Source organism: Pongo abelii, chromosome 16 (assembly GCF_028885655.2).
Source record: "Pongo abelii isolate AG06213 chromosome 16, NHGRI_mPonAbe1-v2.0_pri, whole genome shotgun sequence".
NCBI lineage: Eukaryota > Metazoa > Chordata > Mammalia > Primates > Hominidae > Pongo > Pongo abelii.
In genome coordinates this window covers 57,349,330-57,369,891 of record NC_072001.2, presented here as the reverse complement: position 1 = coordinate 57,369,891, position 20,562 = coordinate 57,349,330, and the positions used below count along the sequence as shown (strand labels likewise).

At 32.9% G+C, this 20,562-nt stretch overlaps 1 protein-coding gene across 2 annotated transcripts in view; it reads right to left on the bottom strand.

The window, feature by feature from the left end:
• UNC13C (unc-13 homolog C) overlaps window positions 1–20,562 on the bottom strand; it is a 661,317-nt gene that overhangs the window by 236,218 nt on the left and 404,537 nt on the right. For both annotated transcript variants that reach the window (XM_063716164.1, XM_024232533.3), the window contains exon 17: window positions 7,745–7,878. In XM_063716164.1, the coding sequence (XP_063572234.1) occupies window positions 7,745–7,878 (134 nt within the window). The remainder of the gene's footprint in view (window positions 1–7,744; window positions 7,879–20,562) is intronic.

Below are 20,562 nucleotides of genomic sequence, written 5' to 3'. Positions count from 1 at the left end.
GCTTCATCCATGTTCCTACAAAGGACATGAACTCATCATTTTTTATGGCTGCATAGTATTCCATGTTGTATATGTGCCACATTTTCTTAACATTAGGAGATATAACTAATGTAAATGATGAGTTAATGGGTACAGCACACCAACATGGCACATGTATACATATGTAAAAAACCTGCACATTGTGTACATGTACCCTAGAACTTAAAGTATAATAAAAATACATATATTAAAAAACCCACCATTTTGTCATCCCTAATGAAATAGCGAATTCTGAAGTGATCATAAATAAATGAAACCATTAGAGGAAAGGTTAATGAAGAAATTTTCAATGAAGAAATAAGGCTGCCAGTGCTAATCAAGGTTAACATCACTACAAGGGAATAACCAGATAATGTCTTACCTGATGTGACATAGTGTGAAATACACACAGTCACTTATGAAGTGTTCTTAAAAAAAAGAAATTGAAATGTTCAGCTATGGAGAGTATTGACTATGAATGAACAAGTTAAATAGCACCACAAGAAAGCAAATGGAATAACCCAGAAATTGGCATATTCTAAAGGATAATGAACATAGCTTCTTTCAGAAGTCAACGGTATAAATAAAATAAAAGGGAGGGGGGACTTAACTAGTATGAAAGAGACTTGTAACACATAATAACCATATGTAATGCTAATACCTTATTTGGATCCTGATTGAAACAAACCAATGTAAAAAAAACTTCTTTAAAGAAAATCAGAAGCATTTGATTATGGAATAGGGATTACACAATACCAGGGCCTTACCGTTAATGTTATTACTTGTGATGTACAAAAGAAAGCCATAATTTTTAGAGATAAATACTAAACTAAGAAGGGATGAAATGATAAAATGTCTCAAGTTTGTTTAAGATAACTCAGCCAAAAGAAAAAGAAAGTGAAAACTCAAGAGTATAGATGAAGAAAACATCACAAAATTTTGATAATTGTTGAATTTGAATAATGGATATACAGGACTCTACTGCATAGTCTCTGTACTTGATAGTAGGATAAACAATTTCATAACAATTTCTTAAATATAAAAGTAATTTAGGGAAGCCATAGTGTAAGCAAACAAATCAATAACTTTAATACTCTGAACATTATTTCCAAAACAGAAAGAACAAAGGGCAAATCCCTGATCAAAGTAGCTTAAACCTAAACTTCCTCACTTCAGCAAATAAAATATACTATCTTTAAAAACAGGCAATTTGAAACTAATGTTCTGGCTCATCACATAACCCTGAGAGGGGAAAGATAGGCAGATTTTATCCTTGCAAATGGAAAAGACAACTTTTAAAACTGGTCCATTTTCTACTCAATACATTGAGATACTTTCTGCTATCTACACTTCATGCAGAGAGAAAATGAGTTGAGACTTCACTGTATGTATATTTTTGGAGAAAACTAAAGAAATTACATATTATAGTACAATGCATGCAAACAAATGAGATAACAGAATGGATGAAACATATTTCTGCTTATGTTTTTGTCTTCACAACAAAACAAAGTAATATGAAGTCATGATAGTTTAAGTAAAATGAGTAAAATTTTCTGAATATTTAGAAATAATTAAGATTTCTTACTTTTAGGTACATATGGCAAAACTTCTCTACATTATGTATTTAATTGATATCAATCTAAAGGACTTTCTTATCTATGTATACAATTGTCTGTTGCATATAATGCTTGTAAGACCCACAGGTAACCAAATATCTGTATATCAAAATATAAGTCACTGTGAACTTCTTTAAATGGATACTTCCTCCTGTATTTCTTATCTCCAATAATGATGCCCCTATAAATATGACATTTCCATGGTCTCTACTTTCTTCCTTAACACTCCACTCAATGTATTTAGTCATAAAGATCTTTTGATTTATTTCACAAATCTAACCTTAACTCTCCATCATCTTATACAAGGCTTTCATATCTTCTCACTGGATTACTGCTATAGCCATTTAACATTTATCTTCACTAACAAAAGAAAGACAATAATAAAGGAATGAGAAAAAAATTAATTTAAAACAAAAAACAAAACATTGAATAAAATCAAAAGCTGTTTCTTAAGACCAGTAAAATTTATAAATGTTCAGCCAGTTGGACAGAACAAAAGAGAGAAGACACAAAATATCAATATTGAGGATGAGAGAAGAAAAATCAGTTCAGATTTAATAGACATAAAAAAGATAATAATAGACTGGCATAAACAACTACAGGATGGAAAATTTCACCACTTAGTTTAAATGGAAAATTTTCTTGAAGACACAAACTACAAAAACCTAAACTGAACAAATAGGTAAACTAAATAGCCCTATATCTAATGAAGAAATAACATTTTTAGTTTAAAAACCTCCTACAATAAAACTCTAAGCCCAGATGATTTTTCCAGTAAATTCTATCAAAAACTCAGAAAAGAAAATGTCAAATTTTATAAAAACTCTTTTGGCAAATTATACTGGAGGAAATACTGTCTAACTCATTCTATAAAACCATCATTACATTGATCTAAAAGACAGAAAAAGACACTACAAGAAAGTAAAACCATAGAGCAATATCTTCATAAACACAAAGGCAAAATTACTTAACAAAATTTTATCAATAAATTATAATATTATGTAGGAAAGATTATACATCAAGACCATGTGGAGATCGTCCCAGGAATGCAAGGTTGGTTTAAAGTTCAAAATTCCTGAGTTCAATTCACCATACTGATTGTTGAAAAACAAAATTATGTGATTACCCTATTATGAGCAGAAAAGATATTTGACAAAATCCAACACCCTTTCATGAAAAAAACTTTCAGAATAATAAGAACAGAACAGAACTTCCTCAACTTGATAAAGCATTATCCATGAAAAACATTTAGTTAACATGATATTCAATGGTAAAAATCTCTATGCTTTCCCTGTGAGATTAAGAATAAGGCAAGAATGTCTGCTCTTCACTAATTTTAGTCAACATTGTACTGAAGATTTTAGCCAGAGCAATAGGGCAAGAAAAATAATAAAATACATCTAAATTGGAAAGAAATAAGTAAAACCATCTTTATTTTAGACAAGAATATAATTTATTTAAATAATCATAAGGAACCTACAAAAAAGTAAATTTAGAAAGGCTGAAGATATATATTTGTATATCTATGTACTATTAACAAAGAATGGGAAATTAGAATTAAAAATACCATTTAAGATAGTAATAAAAATACTTAGAAACCAATTAACAAAGAATATGTAACACCTTTTCACCAAAAGAAGAAATTAAATAAGAACTTAATGCATGTACATGCCATGTTAATGGATTATAAAATTCAATATTGCGTTTCCTTTTCTCCCCAATAGATTTATATATTTAATGCAATACCAATCAAAATGTCCAGCAGACATTTTTCTTGTAGAAATTGACAAACTGATACAAATTTAAATGGAATTGCAAAGGAGCTAGAAGAGCCAAACTATTTTCAAAAATATAAACAAAGTTGAGTAAATTTTACTATAATATTTCAAAATATGTTAGAAAACGATAGTGACCAAGACATGCAGTACTGGTGTAATTACGGATATATAGATCAGTGGAAAAGATTACAAAGAACTTCAGAATTAACCTCTTACATATATAGTCAATTGAGTTTTCACCAAGGTGCCAAAGCAATTCAAGGAGGAAAGAATAATTTCCAACAAGTAGAGACAAAAAAATAGATAACCATATGAAAACGATCCCAAAGAAAGTTAAACTTGATTATCACACCAGTTAACAAGTAAAAATTAGCTTGAAATTACTTATAGACTTAAATGTAAGATGTCTAGAAGAAAACTGTGGTGTTGCAAGCTGACTGTGCAGATTGCAAAGATTTCTAAAATAGAATTTTTTAAAAGCTTAAACTATAAAAGAAACTGATCAATAAATTGGACTATTCCATCAAAATTTTTTTAAAAATGCATGATAACTATGCTCTTCAGAAGGGACTAGTAAGGTAATGGAAAAGAAAGTTACAAACTAGAAGCATATATTGCAACATTTATTTCTAATGACAGACTTTTATCTAGTATAGACCTTTACAACTCAACAATAATAAGATAAAAATCCTAATTTGGAAATGGGAAAATGATTTGAACAGAAATTTCACCAAAGAAGATATATGAATTTCAAATATTCAGATAAAAATATGGTCAGTATCATTAGGATTCAGGAAAGTGCAAATTAAAATCATAGTTAGATAATATATGCCTGTTAGGATAGGTAAAATTGAAAGATTTATCAAACCAAGTGTTGGCATGGTACAGCCACTTTGGAAAGCAGTTTGGCAGTTTTAATATTAAGTACATACTTACCATGTAACTCAATAGAAATAAAAGAGTATGTCTATACAAAGACTTGTAAACAAATATTCATAGCAACCTAATCTTGAAAAAGTACAAATTTTAACAGATGAATGAATAAACATATTGTGATATATATGTACAATGGAATACTACTCAAAAATAAAAAGTAACATACAATAACATGGGTGAAACTCAAAATAGTTGTAATGAATAAAAGCAGCCAGACAAAAGAATGGAGAGAATCTATGATTACATTTACACATAATGATAACATTTCCAAACTAATTCATAGTATTAGAAAGCAGATGAGGGGCATTACCTGGGGATGGTGGAGGAGTGGATGAATTACAAAAGTGAATGAATTATTGGGGTAACGGATATCTTCATTATTTTGAAAATAGTGATAATTTTGTGGCTAAATACATATGCCAGAACTATTCAAATTAGACTATTTAAATATGTGAAATTTTATTATTTTCAATTATACCTCAATAAACCTGTTAGAAAGAGAGAGAAAGAAAAAGAGACAGAAACCTGGACCTAAATGTGAAAGTACTCTGCTTAATACTATTTAGTTTTAATGAAATCTTGAAATTTCTAAAACATCTAAAATTCATTATAAATAATTTTAAAAATTGAGAAAATATTACTCAAATAAATACTGTAGTTCATCAATAAATCGATGACATGGGAATAGACAGAACAAACACTGACTACATGTATAAACTTAATTTATTAATTCATTCAACAAATATGTATGCCTGAATATACATTAGTCAACAAAATACAAGTCTTTTCCCTCATGCTTATATTCTACTGTCACTGTAAACTTGTTATCAAATTTGAGTAAGCAAAAGCCTACAATGATTTCTCAAACTCATGATAACAATAAGAACTTCACTAAATGATCTGAATCAATAATCAGGGATTACATTGAAAGAGATTTTAAAATGTCCTATGTTTTAAGATCATTAAATTCACTTGCCTTTGCCTCTAAAACAAAATCCAAGCTACTTTTCACATGTCCTTCACATACTGATCTATGTGTTCACTGTTAGTGACCATAAGACACAATAACAGGGATCATTTATTAATATTGCAGACTTCTGTGTCAAGTTCAGGTTTTCTGACTCCATAGATTTGGGATGGGGCTCAAGATCTGCAAATCCAGCTAGTAGTCCATGTGATCCTTACCCTAGTGGTCTGGATTTTTTACTTTGTGAAATTCTGCATTAGTTTAAGTAACCAAGGAGATGATTAATGAAGCACAAATGTGATGATACAGTATTCAAACAAAGAAACAGATATAAATGAAAATCTCACCACATTATACAAATGCAACATCGGCCACCAGGATGCCATCTCAGTCTCCAGATGAGTTCACTTAAGGCATTTATTAAATTAAGTGAGAAACTAAATTGAATGATCTTCAGTATGTGAAAAAAAGTTTTACAGCATCCTTAAAATCTGACCAAACACAATAATAAAAAATGGATTCCAAATAGAGGAAGGCATCTGGTTTTTTCAGAGACAAGTTTTCAAAGGAAAAAAGTGGACTTAAACTCTGACATTAAAAACAAAATTAAAAAAAAAAAACAATTTTCTCCTTTGCACATGTCATTGCTAATTTTTATACTTGGTAGGCTTAATTTAGTTTCTAATTTTAAATCTATTTTTGCCATAAATAAATGTATTTATTCCAGTTTCTTTACTACAGTTACATAAAGTCAACTAAAATCTTTGTATATATTTTGTGGTACATGATTAAAAATAAATCACGGAGACTTTAATTTCTTCCATGATTTTATAATGTATTTTTACTGATCAAATCCTGATTTAAGATACTTGGTAAACATAAGAAATTTCTTTGATTATTAAAGCCAAAGTTTCTTCATAGAACTGAATTTGTGTTTCTCAGTAGATGTTTGTTTTCATCCAGTATCCATTTGTAAAATGGCCTATCCCAGTCCAAGGACACAGTCTTGAAACAAGTTGTCGGTCTCCCAATCTCTTAGAAACCTACTCTGTCCTCAAGAAAGGTCCAAAGAGTAAATAAGAAAACAACTCTATTCCACAAAGCTGTCAGAGACCTGAGAAGTACTTCCCAGGACCCATGATGAGATGACGACATGTTATAGATTAAGAGAAGATCTTCTAGTCCTAACAGAATAGAATAAAAGAGCAAAGTCTGTACAGAGATTAGGAAACACAAAGGCCATCGAGAAGAAAAGGCAGATATAAGAATTAGGTGTGGGGGAAAAGGGAGAAGAAAGTGAAAGGGCAAACTTGATGTTATCATGATTGTATACCAAAAATAGGACCACTTTCTCCACAATTAGGAGGAATTGAGGGACTGTTGAAAATGGATGGCTAATAGTAAGTAGAAAAGGATGAAGATTGAAATACTTAAATGTATTTCTTCTTTATTGGAATTTTAATTGGACTCAACATAAACAATGACCCTAACGGTCTTGACCAGTATAGAGGATAAGAATACAGTCATTTATCCATAGTAAGTCTGAGTCTACTTCACTGTTCTACTCCATTGTTTGTCTATTTCTGCTATCTTTGCTACCTATAACATTTCAGGTCTAACTAATATTGTCAAGACAATCCTCTTCATTAACCAGATTGCAAGTGCCTAGCTGGTAGTCTGATGTTATTTTGCTTTTATGGTCTTTAATATGTGGGTGTAAAATAAAATCTAAATATGCAATATTAAAGTTGGATTGGATCTTGGAAATCATCTAATAATTACACCTTTATTTTAGTTGGGAGGAAATTGAGACCCAGGGAAATTAGATAATTTGCCTAAGGTCACACAGCTAGTTGTATTTTGATAAAATGAGGATTTTTACAGTCTCTTCTAGAACAGTCATGAATTTTAATTCATCTGCCTTGTCTTAGAGGCATGAACTTTAGATTATAATTTGTGAAAATCGACTTGTTTTATTAAATATTTTATTAAATTTGTTAAATCAATATGCACAGCTATTTTGAAAGCAGGTTTTTTGCCAAATCTTTATTATTAAAAAGCCACAATGCAATATGTTTAACACTAGCTCTTCAAAATTATTTTTAGTTTTGGGGGAGTGTACATTTTTTTCTTTTGAGACAATGGTATAGTTATGAAAGGATCTGGAGGAAAAGTTTTACATTACATAAAAATCAAATCTTGGAAAATATTTTTCTCCATATCCAAAGAATCATACTCCATGGAGCTCAAACTAAAAATTCATAATATCATTTAATTGATATTTACTGATAAAAGTTGAAAAATATTATTTTCTATAGCTTAATTATGGAAAAGTTTATTATTGTTGTCAGAGTATGTTGCGCTTAAAATATGTATTATTTGAACTTTAGTGGAATAAAATCCATTCATTTCCAAAACATTGTACTTACTGATTCAGGATAGGTGTGTAGGCAGTTTTATCCTCATCAATAATAGTAACCATCAGTGTAATAAGTTGGGGCCAAAAATCCAAATTCTTGGTGGTTGGTCCCTGATCTTCACGAGGAATATCCTGTTTCTTACTCTGCTCACAAATTCACGCAACATGCAAAAGAAAAGGTTAATGGGATGACTTTAGTTAGATGTCACTGTCAAATAGAAGATCAAAGAAAAATGATTATGGAAATGAAACTTAGATTACGGGAGTCAAAGCTGTTAAACTCAGGTTTCTTTTCTTCATTGAATGACACCCCATAGAATAAACTCACAGTGGCCTGGCTTGTATTTCTAATCACTTTTTAAATTTTGGTTTAACTTCCATTGCTTTTTTGTTGTTGTTGTTGTTCTGGATTAGAGGTTTTTCCTCCCTCTGATGATTACAGTTCATGACCTTAAGAATTATTATTATTAGAAATTATGCCTTTAATGTGGCTTCTTCCAAGGATGAAGATTGAATTTTGTGTGTGCAAAGGTGTGTGTTTGTGTGTGCATGTGTGTATGCATAAAATTTATCTTGTCTAAATATTTTGCTCAAAGTTACATCACTAGTAAGTATGCAGAACTGACAGCTGCCTGTCAGTACTGTTACTCAAACTCAGTACTGTTAAATCCCACAATATATACGCACTATTAATTGACTTAAACTCTCCCTTCTTAGGCACAAATTTATCTAGGTAACTAAAATTTTGTAAGTTTGTCTTTTTCTCTTTTTTTCCTTTTTTTAAAATATCTTTGAATCTTTCTCAATTTACCACTCTGCTCAAAGTCTTCAACTCTCAGTCTAGAAAGCAGAATGTGACATAGGATGATCTAGATTTACTTTGAGGTTAACAGAGTACAATAACAATCTTGAATGTTTCACATATAAATTTCATACTCAACATATGCAATTCTTTACAACATATAGACAAGTTATTCTGGTCATTTATTTTGGTAGGTGTCCCTCTTAGAGCACTTCTTTTACATTTACTTGTTAAAATTGGGTAAAAATATAGGCAGAGATACATTTTCACTTAAGTATATGAAAATTTTTGCTAAACCCTTTACAAGATTATAGGTGCAGGATATTTGAAAACATCAACTTATGGCTCCGGAAACTCAAAGACTCTGATGTAAAATGGGTATTAGATTTTATTTGGCCCAAATTATTGCCATATCCAATTGCCATGTCTTCTGCTGTGACCAGATCAGCCACCCTCCTGGCTGAATGGTTGTATGTGCATATGTTCCAGTGCAAATCATGATATGTAAACATATTATGTTGAGTTGTCATCTAATTATTCTCCCTTAACTTAAAAGACAGCCCTAGAGTGAACTAATTTAGTACTAGACACCTCTATTCTTAGACTATAATGTACTTTTAAAAGCATGTATTTCCCTAGGGTACATCCAAGAGCCTTTGATTTACATTTATGTTTGAAATGCAACAGATGTTAAAACTTGCAGAACTAAATTAAAATGGTAAAAAAAATTAGTGGCTGACACAAAATACTTCAAATATTCAGAATGAATGATAAGCAATCTCCAAAGGATCTTAAGAAGTATGTATATATGATCCCCGAGAACAACTTGAAAGTTCTTGGCAAGCTTCTTCTTTCAATTCCTGAGTTACATTAGTGAATCTTTAGGAAGTAATGGGCAGTAAGGCAGGCTTACAAATATCAAGCTTTGCTGCCTTTTAAGTTAGAAATTTTATTAAAATTTATTTTGATTTTGTGAACAGGATTTTGTTATCAGTACTATAATGTAATTATTTGTGCATTATATTAAGCTCAATAGATTTCTAAAGGATTTAGAAATCCAGATAACCTGGTGAGTTGTGAAGGTTATAAATAAAACTACTTCTAATAGCCACAGTGGGGAGACATTTGTATTAGAACACTATCATTAATTATCATCATATGTACATAGCCAAACTATATGTCTTATATATTTTAAGTAATGTGATTAAATGAAAGAAAATTATTATACATGATATGTGTAACATCACAGCCACTTCTCATCATTTTGCAAAGAGTGACATGGAAAGGAGGAGAGACAGAAATGTTGAAATATGCATTCATTCCCAAGTCCCTTACCTGTCGCAAATTGTGCTTCCGTCACTCTTTTTTATGACACCAGAAGATTACTGATGATGCTGTTTTTCACATCATATAACATTTGTTGCATTAGAATAAATCAAACTGGATGTTGAATCATTAAGTTTTTATATAGCACACAATACTATCATAAACCAGGCTTTCCCTACTTTAATAGCATATTGTAATACACTGCATGTTTAAAGGATGAGGTCTCATCTGGTGTATTATAATATTTACTCAATTTCTTAAGAATTAAGTTTCTCTATGTGAAACTTTTTAATATACCCTAGAAATCTAATAGGGCATTTAACCTTATGATTGGAAAAATTAAGGTTATGGTAGTAGAAATTAAGAAAAGCTTATAATAAGTATATTCATATTGACTGAAACATTACTATGAATAATGTTATGAAATAACATTTGTTATATCAAGAAAATATGGTAACTATAAATCATTTAATAGCAAATAAAAATACATTTATTAAAATATGACCCAGTAAATCAATCATAATTATAGTGATTATTATAATAGTGACTAAAATTATTTTGTTAATAGATTATTGAAGAAACATACTTTACAGCAAATCTGTAAGGGTATAATGGCGAGGTAATTTTTTGAAAGTGAAAAGTTGCCAGGTTATAGGATTATCTGAAGAAAGTTCTAATGGTCATGTTTACAAAGTCATTTCATTACAGAAAAGCATATACAGAAAAGTTTTTACAGACAAGCTGATGGGATGTATATTACACTTTCATGATATCACGTAAGAAAATATAAGTATATTCCATCAAGAAGAGATCAGTATATAGAAAGAGCCATTACATGCAAAAGAAAGTATTGAAATAACAAATGATATCTTCAACTTAGTGGAACTTATACAATACTTTTAAAACTGTTATAAAATATTTCTGTGGCATTCAATGTATTCATTCAATAAACATGTAATTGTGAAATGCTGCTTCTAAGGAGCTGACAAGACTAGGGTTGGGAGGAGACATCTGGTAGAAAAATGCAAAGACGGGCAGGGCGCAGTGGCTCATGCCTGTAATCCCAGCACTTTGGGAGGCTGAGGTAGGTGGATCACCTGAAGTCAGGAGTTGGAGACCAGCTTAGCCAACATAGTGAAACTCCATCTCTACTAAAAATGCAGAAACTAGCTGGGCATGGTGGCACATGCCTGTAGTCCTGGCTACTTGGGAGACTGAGGCAGGAGAATTGCTCGAACCTGAGAGGTGGCAGTTGCAGTGAGCCAAGATTGCGCCACTGCACTCCAGCCTGGAAAACAGATCGAGATTCCATCACAGAAAAAAAAAAAGAAAAACGCAAAGACAGGCTGTGTAAACACAAAACCACATGACAGATGCCTACTATACTTGAATAATTACTAGTAAAATGGGCTATAACAGCTTTTGATGAAGTGTGCTTCTCTAACGTTTGTTCTACTCTATGTTAGTATCACGTACTTACACACACAAGGGCCAGTGCTCAACTAACTTCAAAATTTTTGCTTAAACAAAGTTGAATACGTTATTTTCAGATTTCCTGAAGCCTTTAATATGCTAATGTGCATGGTGATTCTCTAAGATTGTGGTTCTCCAACTTTAGTGTATATCAGCCCCACTGGAAAAGCTCATAAACACAGACAGGTTGCTAGGTCCTGGGACCCATGGTTCCTGATTCAGTAGGTCTAGGGTAAAGCTTGAAAATGTGTATTGAGAGTGACCTTTCAAGTAATGCTGGTACTTCTGCTCCAGGAATCAATTTGAGAACCACTTCTCTAAGAGGTAATACTAAAGCATTAGTTTCTCAAATGGATTTGAACTTGGTAAAGCCCTCCATTCCCTTCCTGTTCCCCCACCTCATCATGCCAGACTTTTCACAGGATAAGTGTTCTTCTGAACATACTTTGGGAAATAAAAGACTAGAGAGATAAATGCAGGGGTCAAATCATGAAAAGTTTTGTGTGTCACGTCAAGGATTTTGCATTGAAACCAAACATGATAAGGACCATTAAAAGATTTTAAACATAGGAGTACTTGGTTACATTTGTGTTCTAAATGACTTGGCAGTTTACTTAGTAACTCTTTAAGTTAATTTTAAGTAAAATTTTGGAACTTATTGACTAATGGGTGAGAAAGAGAAAAGGAGGAATCTAGAAGGTAATTAGGTAGACCTGTCTGAAGTTTCAAAAGCATTCTGAACGTGTTGATGTAGATTAAAAAAAATTCCAGTATATATGTGGCAGCTGAAATTATGGAGTAAATAAGATTACTCAAAAAGAGAGAGAAAAATATGTGACCACAGACAAAACCTCAGAGAAAAAGTCTAAAAAACAATAAGAATAAAATTTTATAAGATACATAGGTAAAGGAGCGAGGCCCCTGCTGAAACAGAAGAGAATGAGAAACAGAGTCTATGTGGAATAATTAGCTTCAAGCATAAATAAGAATGTGACTTGCTCTGAGTAAGATAATCAAAAAATCTTGCAGATAAGCCTTGTTGATGGTGAGAAAAATTAGCTAGGAATTTCCTTCTTGAGAGAAGAGGTGGTGCACAGTGTACTGGTGGAGTAGTAAAAGTTTGAAATTGCACCTGTGAGGAATGAGAGACAGCCTCGAGTTGGACCCATAGTGGCATTGCCAAGCAGTGTCGGGTGGCTCTCTGAACTTGTAGTGACACTACACTGGACCATTATGAGTTTTCTCCAGTATTGAATGTGGAAGCCTAAGAGCCAGAATGTTGGATGTGCTTCTGGAGTATACAATAAAAACAGGAAAGCAGAATGAGATTTAAATATTTGATGAGAATTACTGAAGTGCTAGAACAAATATACATTTTGGTCTGGAGGAAGGAAGGAAAAAAAGGAAGGGAAGATGAAGAAACAAATCTAGAGGAAACAAGGAGTGAAAAAGGCAGAAGCACAGGAAATTGAGGTCAGTAGGATATTTGTGTTTCGTCATTCAGCTCATGGGAATGGGAATCAAGAATGGAGATTAGGTGAAGGGCTCTAGAAATGAGGAGGTCTAGGAGACGCCAAAGGGACTGTGGTGTTTCTGAACAGAACTTAAAGAATTTGTGTGCTCGTGTGTGTGTGTATAAGTGCTTTGCAATGTGCATAGCAAGGTAGCTGTAGTCATGGCAGCTAAGCAATGATTAAAGATCTTAGCAACCAGGTTTGCTGATGCCAAGAATTTGAATAATCAGGACAGGGTGGATATAAAGAAACAAAAAAGAAAACAAGATAGATGTAAGCCTGAATATTTTAAAAGAGGTAAGCTTTAAAATGTGATAAATATGTGGCAAGATAAAATAATATTAAATCATTAACTAGATAGCTCTCATATGATGTGTTTGCAGCTTCTTCTGATTACAAATTGATTGTTTACCTGTTCACAATTCTGAGATAAGGAAAGCTTAGCTATAGAAGTTCATAGGTTAGAAAAATGGGCCCTCTCTCATTAGTTTTGAGGTAGGAGATCAGCAGGACTTGTTCTCCAAATCAGTGGGGTTATGATCCCACTGATCAAAACAGGATGTAGTAAAGAAACCAGCTAAAATCAAAATGGGGAAGAAAGCAACCTCTAGTTGCCCTCACTGCTAATTATACACTAATTATAATGTATTAACATGCTAAAGGACACTCCCAGTAGCACCATGACAGTTTACAAATGCCATGGCAATGCCTGGAAGTTACCTTACATGGTTTAAAGGAGAGAAACCCTCTGTTCCAGGAACTCCACATCCCTTTTCTAGAAAATTATTTACCATATAATTAAGGAGTAGCTATAAATCTAGCTAACTGGTGCTAGATCCACAAGTGCTACTCTGCTTATGTGGTAGCCCTGCTTTGTCATGGAGCAGCCATTTTCCTGTACTCTGTTGCTCTAATAAACTTGCTTTGCTGTCACTTTACTCTGTTGGCTCATTTTTGAATTCTTTCCTGCATGATGCCAAGAACACTCCTTGGCTGGGCCCCAAAATTGGGGTTCACCTGCATCAGTTTAGAGGCAGAACCTAAAGTTTCAGATACCCAGGGAATCAAGGATCCTTGTGAAGAGCAATGTGGACAGTTTATCAGCTAGGAAAATAGACGGCAATTATTCTACTCTACATTTAGACAGGATTGAGAAAGAGAATTTCTCTAAGTCCTCTTCCCCTAGCTCAAGGTAACCTGTTGGGACATTCCTGACACCAGTGGAGCCACATGCCCCTCTTCTCTCTTCCAGATACTGCTGCCTTCAACTTACTGCCTAATGCTACCTCCACTACTTCCAAAAGCAGCAACAGAGGCATATTTTCAACTCATTACAATTCAATTCTCATTAAAAAAACTGTTAGCCATGAAGACTGAACATACAAATGAATAATGTCTAGACCATATCTGATAGAACTCTGGCCCACAATCTCTGCATCAACAAGTCCAGGAGGCCAAACCACAAACTTTGCAGCAACTGACGTGGAATGGTAAGGATTTGGTCAATGGCTGCCAGCTTCCTTATATTTTGCCCTAATTTTTAACTGAAAACCAACAAGAGAAAGCCAAATATACTCCCTAAACAAATCACACAGGATGTGTCACTTCCATTTAGCTGACTCCTAGCTTTCCCATGCTAACATGCTCCAAACACATCACACCCGAGGCCTTCCATGTTTTTTATTATAAGGTTTTTCCACTTCCCTGCCTGACTTTGAATCTCTGCTAAGTGCTAGTGATGGTAGCTGACTTTATTGCTATAGCAATGTCTGAATAAATAAACTGTCTATTCTCACTTGGATGTTCTTCATTTATATCCAAATATTAAAGTCAAATACCATTATCATCATTTTAGAGATAAGTAAACTGAGGGTTATCTTAATTTCCACATCCTCTTAACTGCAAATAATACAAGTTAGTAGCCTCAGTTTTTTCTCTTTAGCCTCAATGCCAAGACCTGGTCGAGTTTATAGATACAGATGGCAACCATCACCTCACATTAATAATATGGAGCTAATTTTTATTTTGTGTTATATGTCTTGAATGAGAAGAAAAGCTTTCAGAGAACAAAATGATTGATACCTTTGTTAAATGCCTTTGCACTTCCTGAGTTCTCAAATGTCACAACTCCTGAGCACTCATTTGCAGTTTCAGAATTATAGGCATGATCAAGGTCTAGCTGTAAGTTAATTTCCATTTGATTTTCCCCCAGTTTTAGAGCATTCTTTTTTCTCCTTTTATTGATATATAATAATTTACAAATTTATGGGGTACATGTGAGTGTTCATCGCATGCATAGAACATATAATGATTAAGCCAGCATATTTGGGGTATTCATCATCTTTAATGATTATCATTTTTATTTTTTGATATCATTTCAAGTCCTGTCCTCCAGTTAGTTTAGAATGTGCATAATATTATTGCTAAGTATAGTAACCCTAGTCTGCTATCAAACATTATAACTTATTTCTTGTATCTAACTATATTTTTATATCCATAACCAACCCTGCTTCATCCTGCCCCCCTCCAACCCTCACCACAACCCACCCTTCCCAGTCTCTGGTATCTATCATTCTATTCTCTATTTCCATATCAAGTTTATTAGCTCCCACATATAAATGAGAATATGTGGTATTTGTCTTTCTGTGCCTGGCTTATTGTACTTAATGTACTGGGCTCCAGTTCCACCCATGTGACTGAAAATGACATGATTTCATTATTTTTATGGTCAAGTAGTATTCTATTATGAATATATACCATAATTCCTTTATCTGTTGTTCTCTTGATGAACACTTAGGTTGATTTCCTATCTTTCCATAGTAGCGAAGGACTTCCAGTACTATGTTGAATAGAAGTGATGAAAGTGGGCATCGTTCACCAAGAGCACTTAGGTTGATTCCATATCTTTCTACTATTCTTTGTGAATAATGCTGCAATAAACACATGAGTACATGTTTCCCAGTAGTGGGATTGCTATATTCTATGGTAGTTCTGTTTTCCATAGTAGTTGTACTAATGTATACTCTCACCAACAGTGTGTAATAGTTCCTTTTTCCTCATGTCCTTGCCAGCATCTGACATTTTTTGTCTTTTAAAAATTATAGCCATTCTAACTGGAGTAAAATGATGCCTCATCATGGTTTTGATTTGCGTTTCCCTGATGATTAGTGATATTGAGCATTTTTTATATACCTGTTGGACATCTGTATATCTTCTTTTGGGAAATATCTATTCATATTCTTTGCCCATTTTTTAACAGAATTATTATTTTTTACTATTGAGATGTTTGAGTTCCCTGTATATTCCAGATATTAGTGCCCTGTAGGATGAATAATTTGCAAATATTTTCTTTAATTCAAGAGGATGCCTCTTCACTCTGTTGAGTATTTCTTTGTTGTTCAGAAGCTTTTAACTTTACTATGGTCTCAATAGTCTATTTTTGTTTTTGTTGCCTATGCTTTTGAGCTCTTAGCCATAAAATCTTTCCCTAGAAAGATTTTCTGAAGACCAATGTCCTGAAGAATTTTCCCTCTGTTTTCTTCTAGTAGTTTTATAATTTCACGTTTAACATGTAAGTCTTTAACCCATATTGAGTTGCCTTTTGTATATGGTAGAGACAGGGGTCCAGTTTCATTCTCTTGCATATAGTTATACATTTTCCCCAACACCATTTAATAAAGAGAGTGTGCTTTCCCCAATGTATGTTCCTGGAATCTGTGTTGAAGATGAGTTGGCTGTAAATATGTGGATTTATTTCTGGGTCCTCTATTCAGTTTCACCAGTCTATGTGTTTACTTTCATAAAAATACCATGCTGTCATGGTTACAATAGCTTTGTAATATGTTTTGAAGTCAGATAGCATGATGCCTCCAGGTTTGTTCTTTATGCTCAGGGTTGCTTTGGCTATTTCAGCTCTTTACTTGTTCCATATAAATTTTAGAATTGTGTATTATATTTCTGTAAAAAATGTCATTGGTATTTTGATAGGAATTACATTGAATTCATAGATTTCTTTGGGTAGTATGGTCATTTCAATAATATTAATTCTTCTGATTCATGAACAAGTAATGTCTTTCCATTTGTTTGTGTCTTCTTCAATTCCTTTCATCAGTGTTTTGCAGTTTTCCTTGTAGAGGTCTTTCTCTTCCTTGATTAAATTTATTCCTAGGTATTTTTTTTGTAGCTATTGAAAATGAGACTGCCTTCTTAATTTCTTTTTTGGCTATGCCATTATTGGTGGATAGAAATGCCATTGATTTTTGTATGTTGATTTTGTATCCTTCAACTTTACTGACTTTGTTTATAAGTTCTAAGAATTTTCTGGTAGAGTCTTTTGGATTATCTGGACCTAAAATCATATCATTTACAAAAAGGGACAGTTTGACTCTCTTCTAATTTTGGTGACTTTTATTTATTTTTCTTGCCTGATTTCTCTGGCAAAGACTTCCAGCACCATGTTGCATAGGAGTGGTGAAACTGGGCATTTTTCACCATTTGTTTCATTTCCTAGAGAAAATGCTTTCAAATCTCCCCCTTCAGTATGATGTTAGCGTGGGTTTATCATATATGGTATTTATTATTTTGAGGTATGATATTTCTATGCCTAGTTTGCTCAGAGTTGTTATAAAAGGAAAATATTTTTCTGCATCTATTGTGATAATCCTACGGGTTTTGTCTTTCCTTCTGCTGACATGATAGATCACATTTATTGACCTGAATATGTTGAACTATGCTACCATCCTTGGGATAAATCTCACTTGATCATGATGCATTATCTTTTTAATGTGTTGTTGCATTCAGTTTGTTAGTATTTTGTAAGGATTTCTGCATCTATATTTATCAGAGATATTGGTCTATAGCTTTTTTGTGTGTACCTTTGTCTGGTTTGAGTGTTAGGAAAATGCTAGCCTCATAGAATGAGTAGGGAGAATTCTCTATTCAATTTTTGGAATAGTTTAAGAAAAAGTGGTATTCATTCTTCTTTATATGTTTGGTAGAATTCTGCATTGAATCCATCCTGTCCTGAGCTTTTATTTGTTCATAGAATTTCCATTACTGATTCAATTTTGCTCCTCATTATTGGCCTGTTTAGATTTCCTGTTTCTTCCTCATTGAATCTTGGTAAGTTGTATGCTTCCAAGAATCTATTCATTTCCTCTAGGTTTTTCAGTTGGTTAGTGTATAGTTGTTAATAATAATCTCTGGTGATCTTTTATATTTCATAATATCAGTCATAATGTCTCCTTTTTCATTTCTGAGGCCATCTGTTTTGAGCTTCTTGCTTTTTTTCTTGGGTAGTCTAGTTATCAGTTTATCAAATGTTTAAATCTCTTTGAATAACCAACTTTTGCATTGGTTTCTTTAGTCTCTATTTTGTTTAGTTCTGCTCTCACCTTTATTATTTCCTTCCTTCTGCTAATTTTGGGTTAGATTTATTCTTGCTTTTCTAGCTGCTTGAAGTGTATCATGAGACTATTTGAAATCTTTCTGAGTTTTTTTTTCAGTGTTGTTTTTTGTTTGTTTTTGGGATAGGGTCTCACTCTGTCACCCATGCTGGAGTGCAATGGCTCAATCTTGGCTCACTGCAACCTTAACCTTCTGGGCTCAAGTGACCCTCCCACCTCAGCCTCCTGAGTAGCTGGGACTACAGGCATATGCCACTACACTAGGATAATTTTTGTACGTTTTGTGGAGATGGAGTTTTGCCATGTTGCCCAGGCTTGTCTCAAACTCCTGGGCTTAAGCAGTCTGCTTGCCTCTGCCTCCCAAGTCTACCAAAGTGTGGGGACTATAGGAGTGAGCCACTGAGCCCAGCCTCACCTTTTGTTTATGTAGTTGTTTGGTGCTATAAACTTTCCTCTTAGCATTGCTTTTGCTATGTCCTACAGAAATTAATATTTTGTATTTCCATTTTTCTCTCTCTCAAGAAATATTTTAATATAAATCTTAATTTTCCTATTAACCCAGTGGTCATTCAGGAGTGTGTTGTTTGTTTTCCAAGTATATGTATAGGTTCCAAAGTCCCTCTTCCTATTGATTTCTAGTTTTACTCACTGTAGCCCGAGAAGATACATTACATAATTTTGATTTTTAAAATATTTTGAAACTTGTTTTGTGGACTAACATGTGTTTTATTCTGGAGAATGTTCCACATGCTGATGAGAAGAATATGTAGTTGTTGGATAAAATGTTCTATAAGTATCTGTTAGGTTCACTTGGTTGAAAGTTCAGTTTAAGTCCAATATCTCTGTTGATTTTCTGTCCAGAAGATCTGTTTATGCTGACAGTAGGATGTTGAAATCTTCCATTATTATTGTGTTGAAATTTGTATCTTTTTAAAAGATATTTTTAGATTTTTTAGATATCTAGTAATATTTTCTTTATGAATCTGGGTGCATATATATAATAGCTACAAAAAATATGTAAGAGTTAATTTAACCCAGAAGGTAAAAGACATCTAAATTAAAACCTATAAATAAGAATAAAAGAAATTTAAAAAGACACAAATGAATAAAAAGATGTCCAATGTTTATGGATTGGAAGTGTTACATTGTTAAAATATTAATATGACCCAAAGTGATCTATAGAGTCAATGCAATCACTATCAAAATACCAATGGCATTCTTCACAGAAATTGAGAAAACAATCCTAAAATTTGTATGAAACCACCACAGATCCTGTATAACCAAAGCAATTTTGTGTTAAAAAAAAAAAAAAAGCTGGAGGCACCACACTACCTGACTTCAAAATATACTGCAAAGCCGTAGTAACCAAAACAGTATGGTGCTAATATAAAAGCAGACACACAGATCAATGCAACAGAATAGAGAGCCGAAAAATAAATCCTAGCCACTTGATTTTCAAAAAATATGCCATGGGCACACAATAGTTAAAGGACAACCTCTTCAATCAGTGATGTTAAGAAAACTAGATATCCACATGCAGAAGAATAAAATTATATCCTTATTTGACACCATATATAAAAACCAACTCAAAATCTTTAAAGACTTCAATGTAAGACCACAAGCTATTAAATCACTAAAAGAAATCATAGGAGAAAAGCTCCATGACACTAGACTGGATTAAGATTTTTTTGGATGTGATCCCAAAAGCACAGGGAACAAAGGCAAAAATAAACAAATGGGTTTACATTAAACAGAAATGCTTCTGTACAATAAAGAACTCAAAATAGTGAAGAGACAGCTTATAGAACTGGAAAAAATATTTGCCATCTATACATTTGATAAGGAGTTACTACCCAAAATTTGTAAGACATTCAAACAACTCAATAGCGAGGAAACAAATAACCCAATTAAACATGGGCAAAGAACCTAAACAGATATTTGTCAAAAGAAGATATACAAATAGTTAACAGGTATATAGAAACATTCTCAGCATCATTTATTTTCAGGGAAATGCAAATTAAAACCACAATGAAATATCACCTTTCACTTGTCAGAATGGCTATTATCAAAAAGACAACAGATAACATGCGTTGATTAGGATGTAAAGAGAACTCTCGCACACTTTTGATGGGAATGTAAATCAGTACAGCTATTATGGAAAACAGTCTCTTTCTCATAAAACTAAAAACAGAACTACCATGTGATCCAGCTGACCACTGTATATATATCCAAAAGATATTAAATCAGTATGTCAAAGAGATAGGGACACTCTGATATTCACTGTAGCATTATTCACAATAGCCAAGTT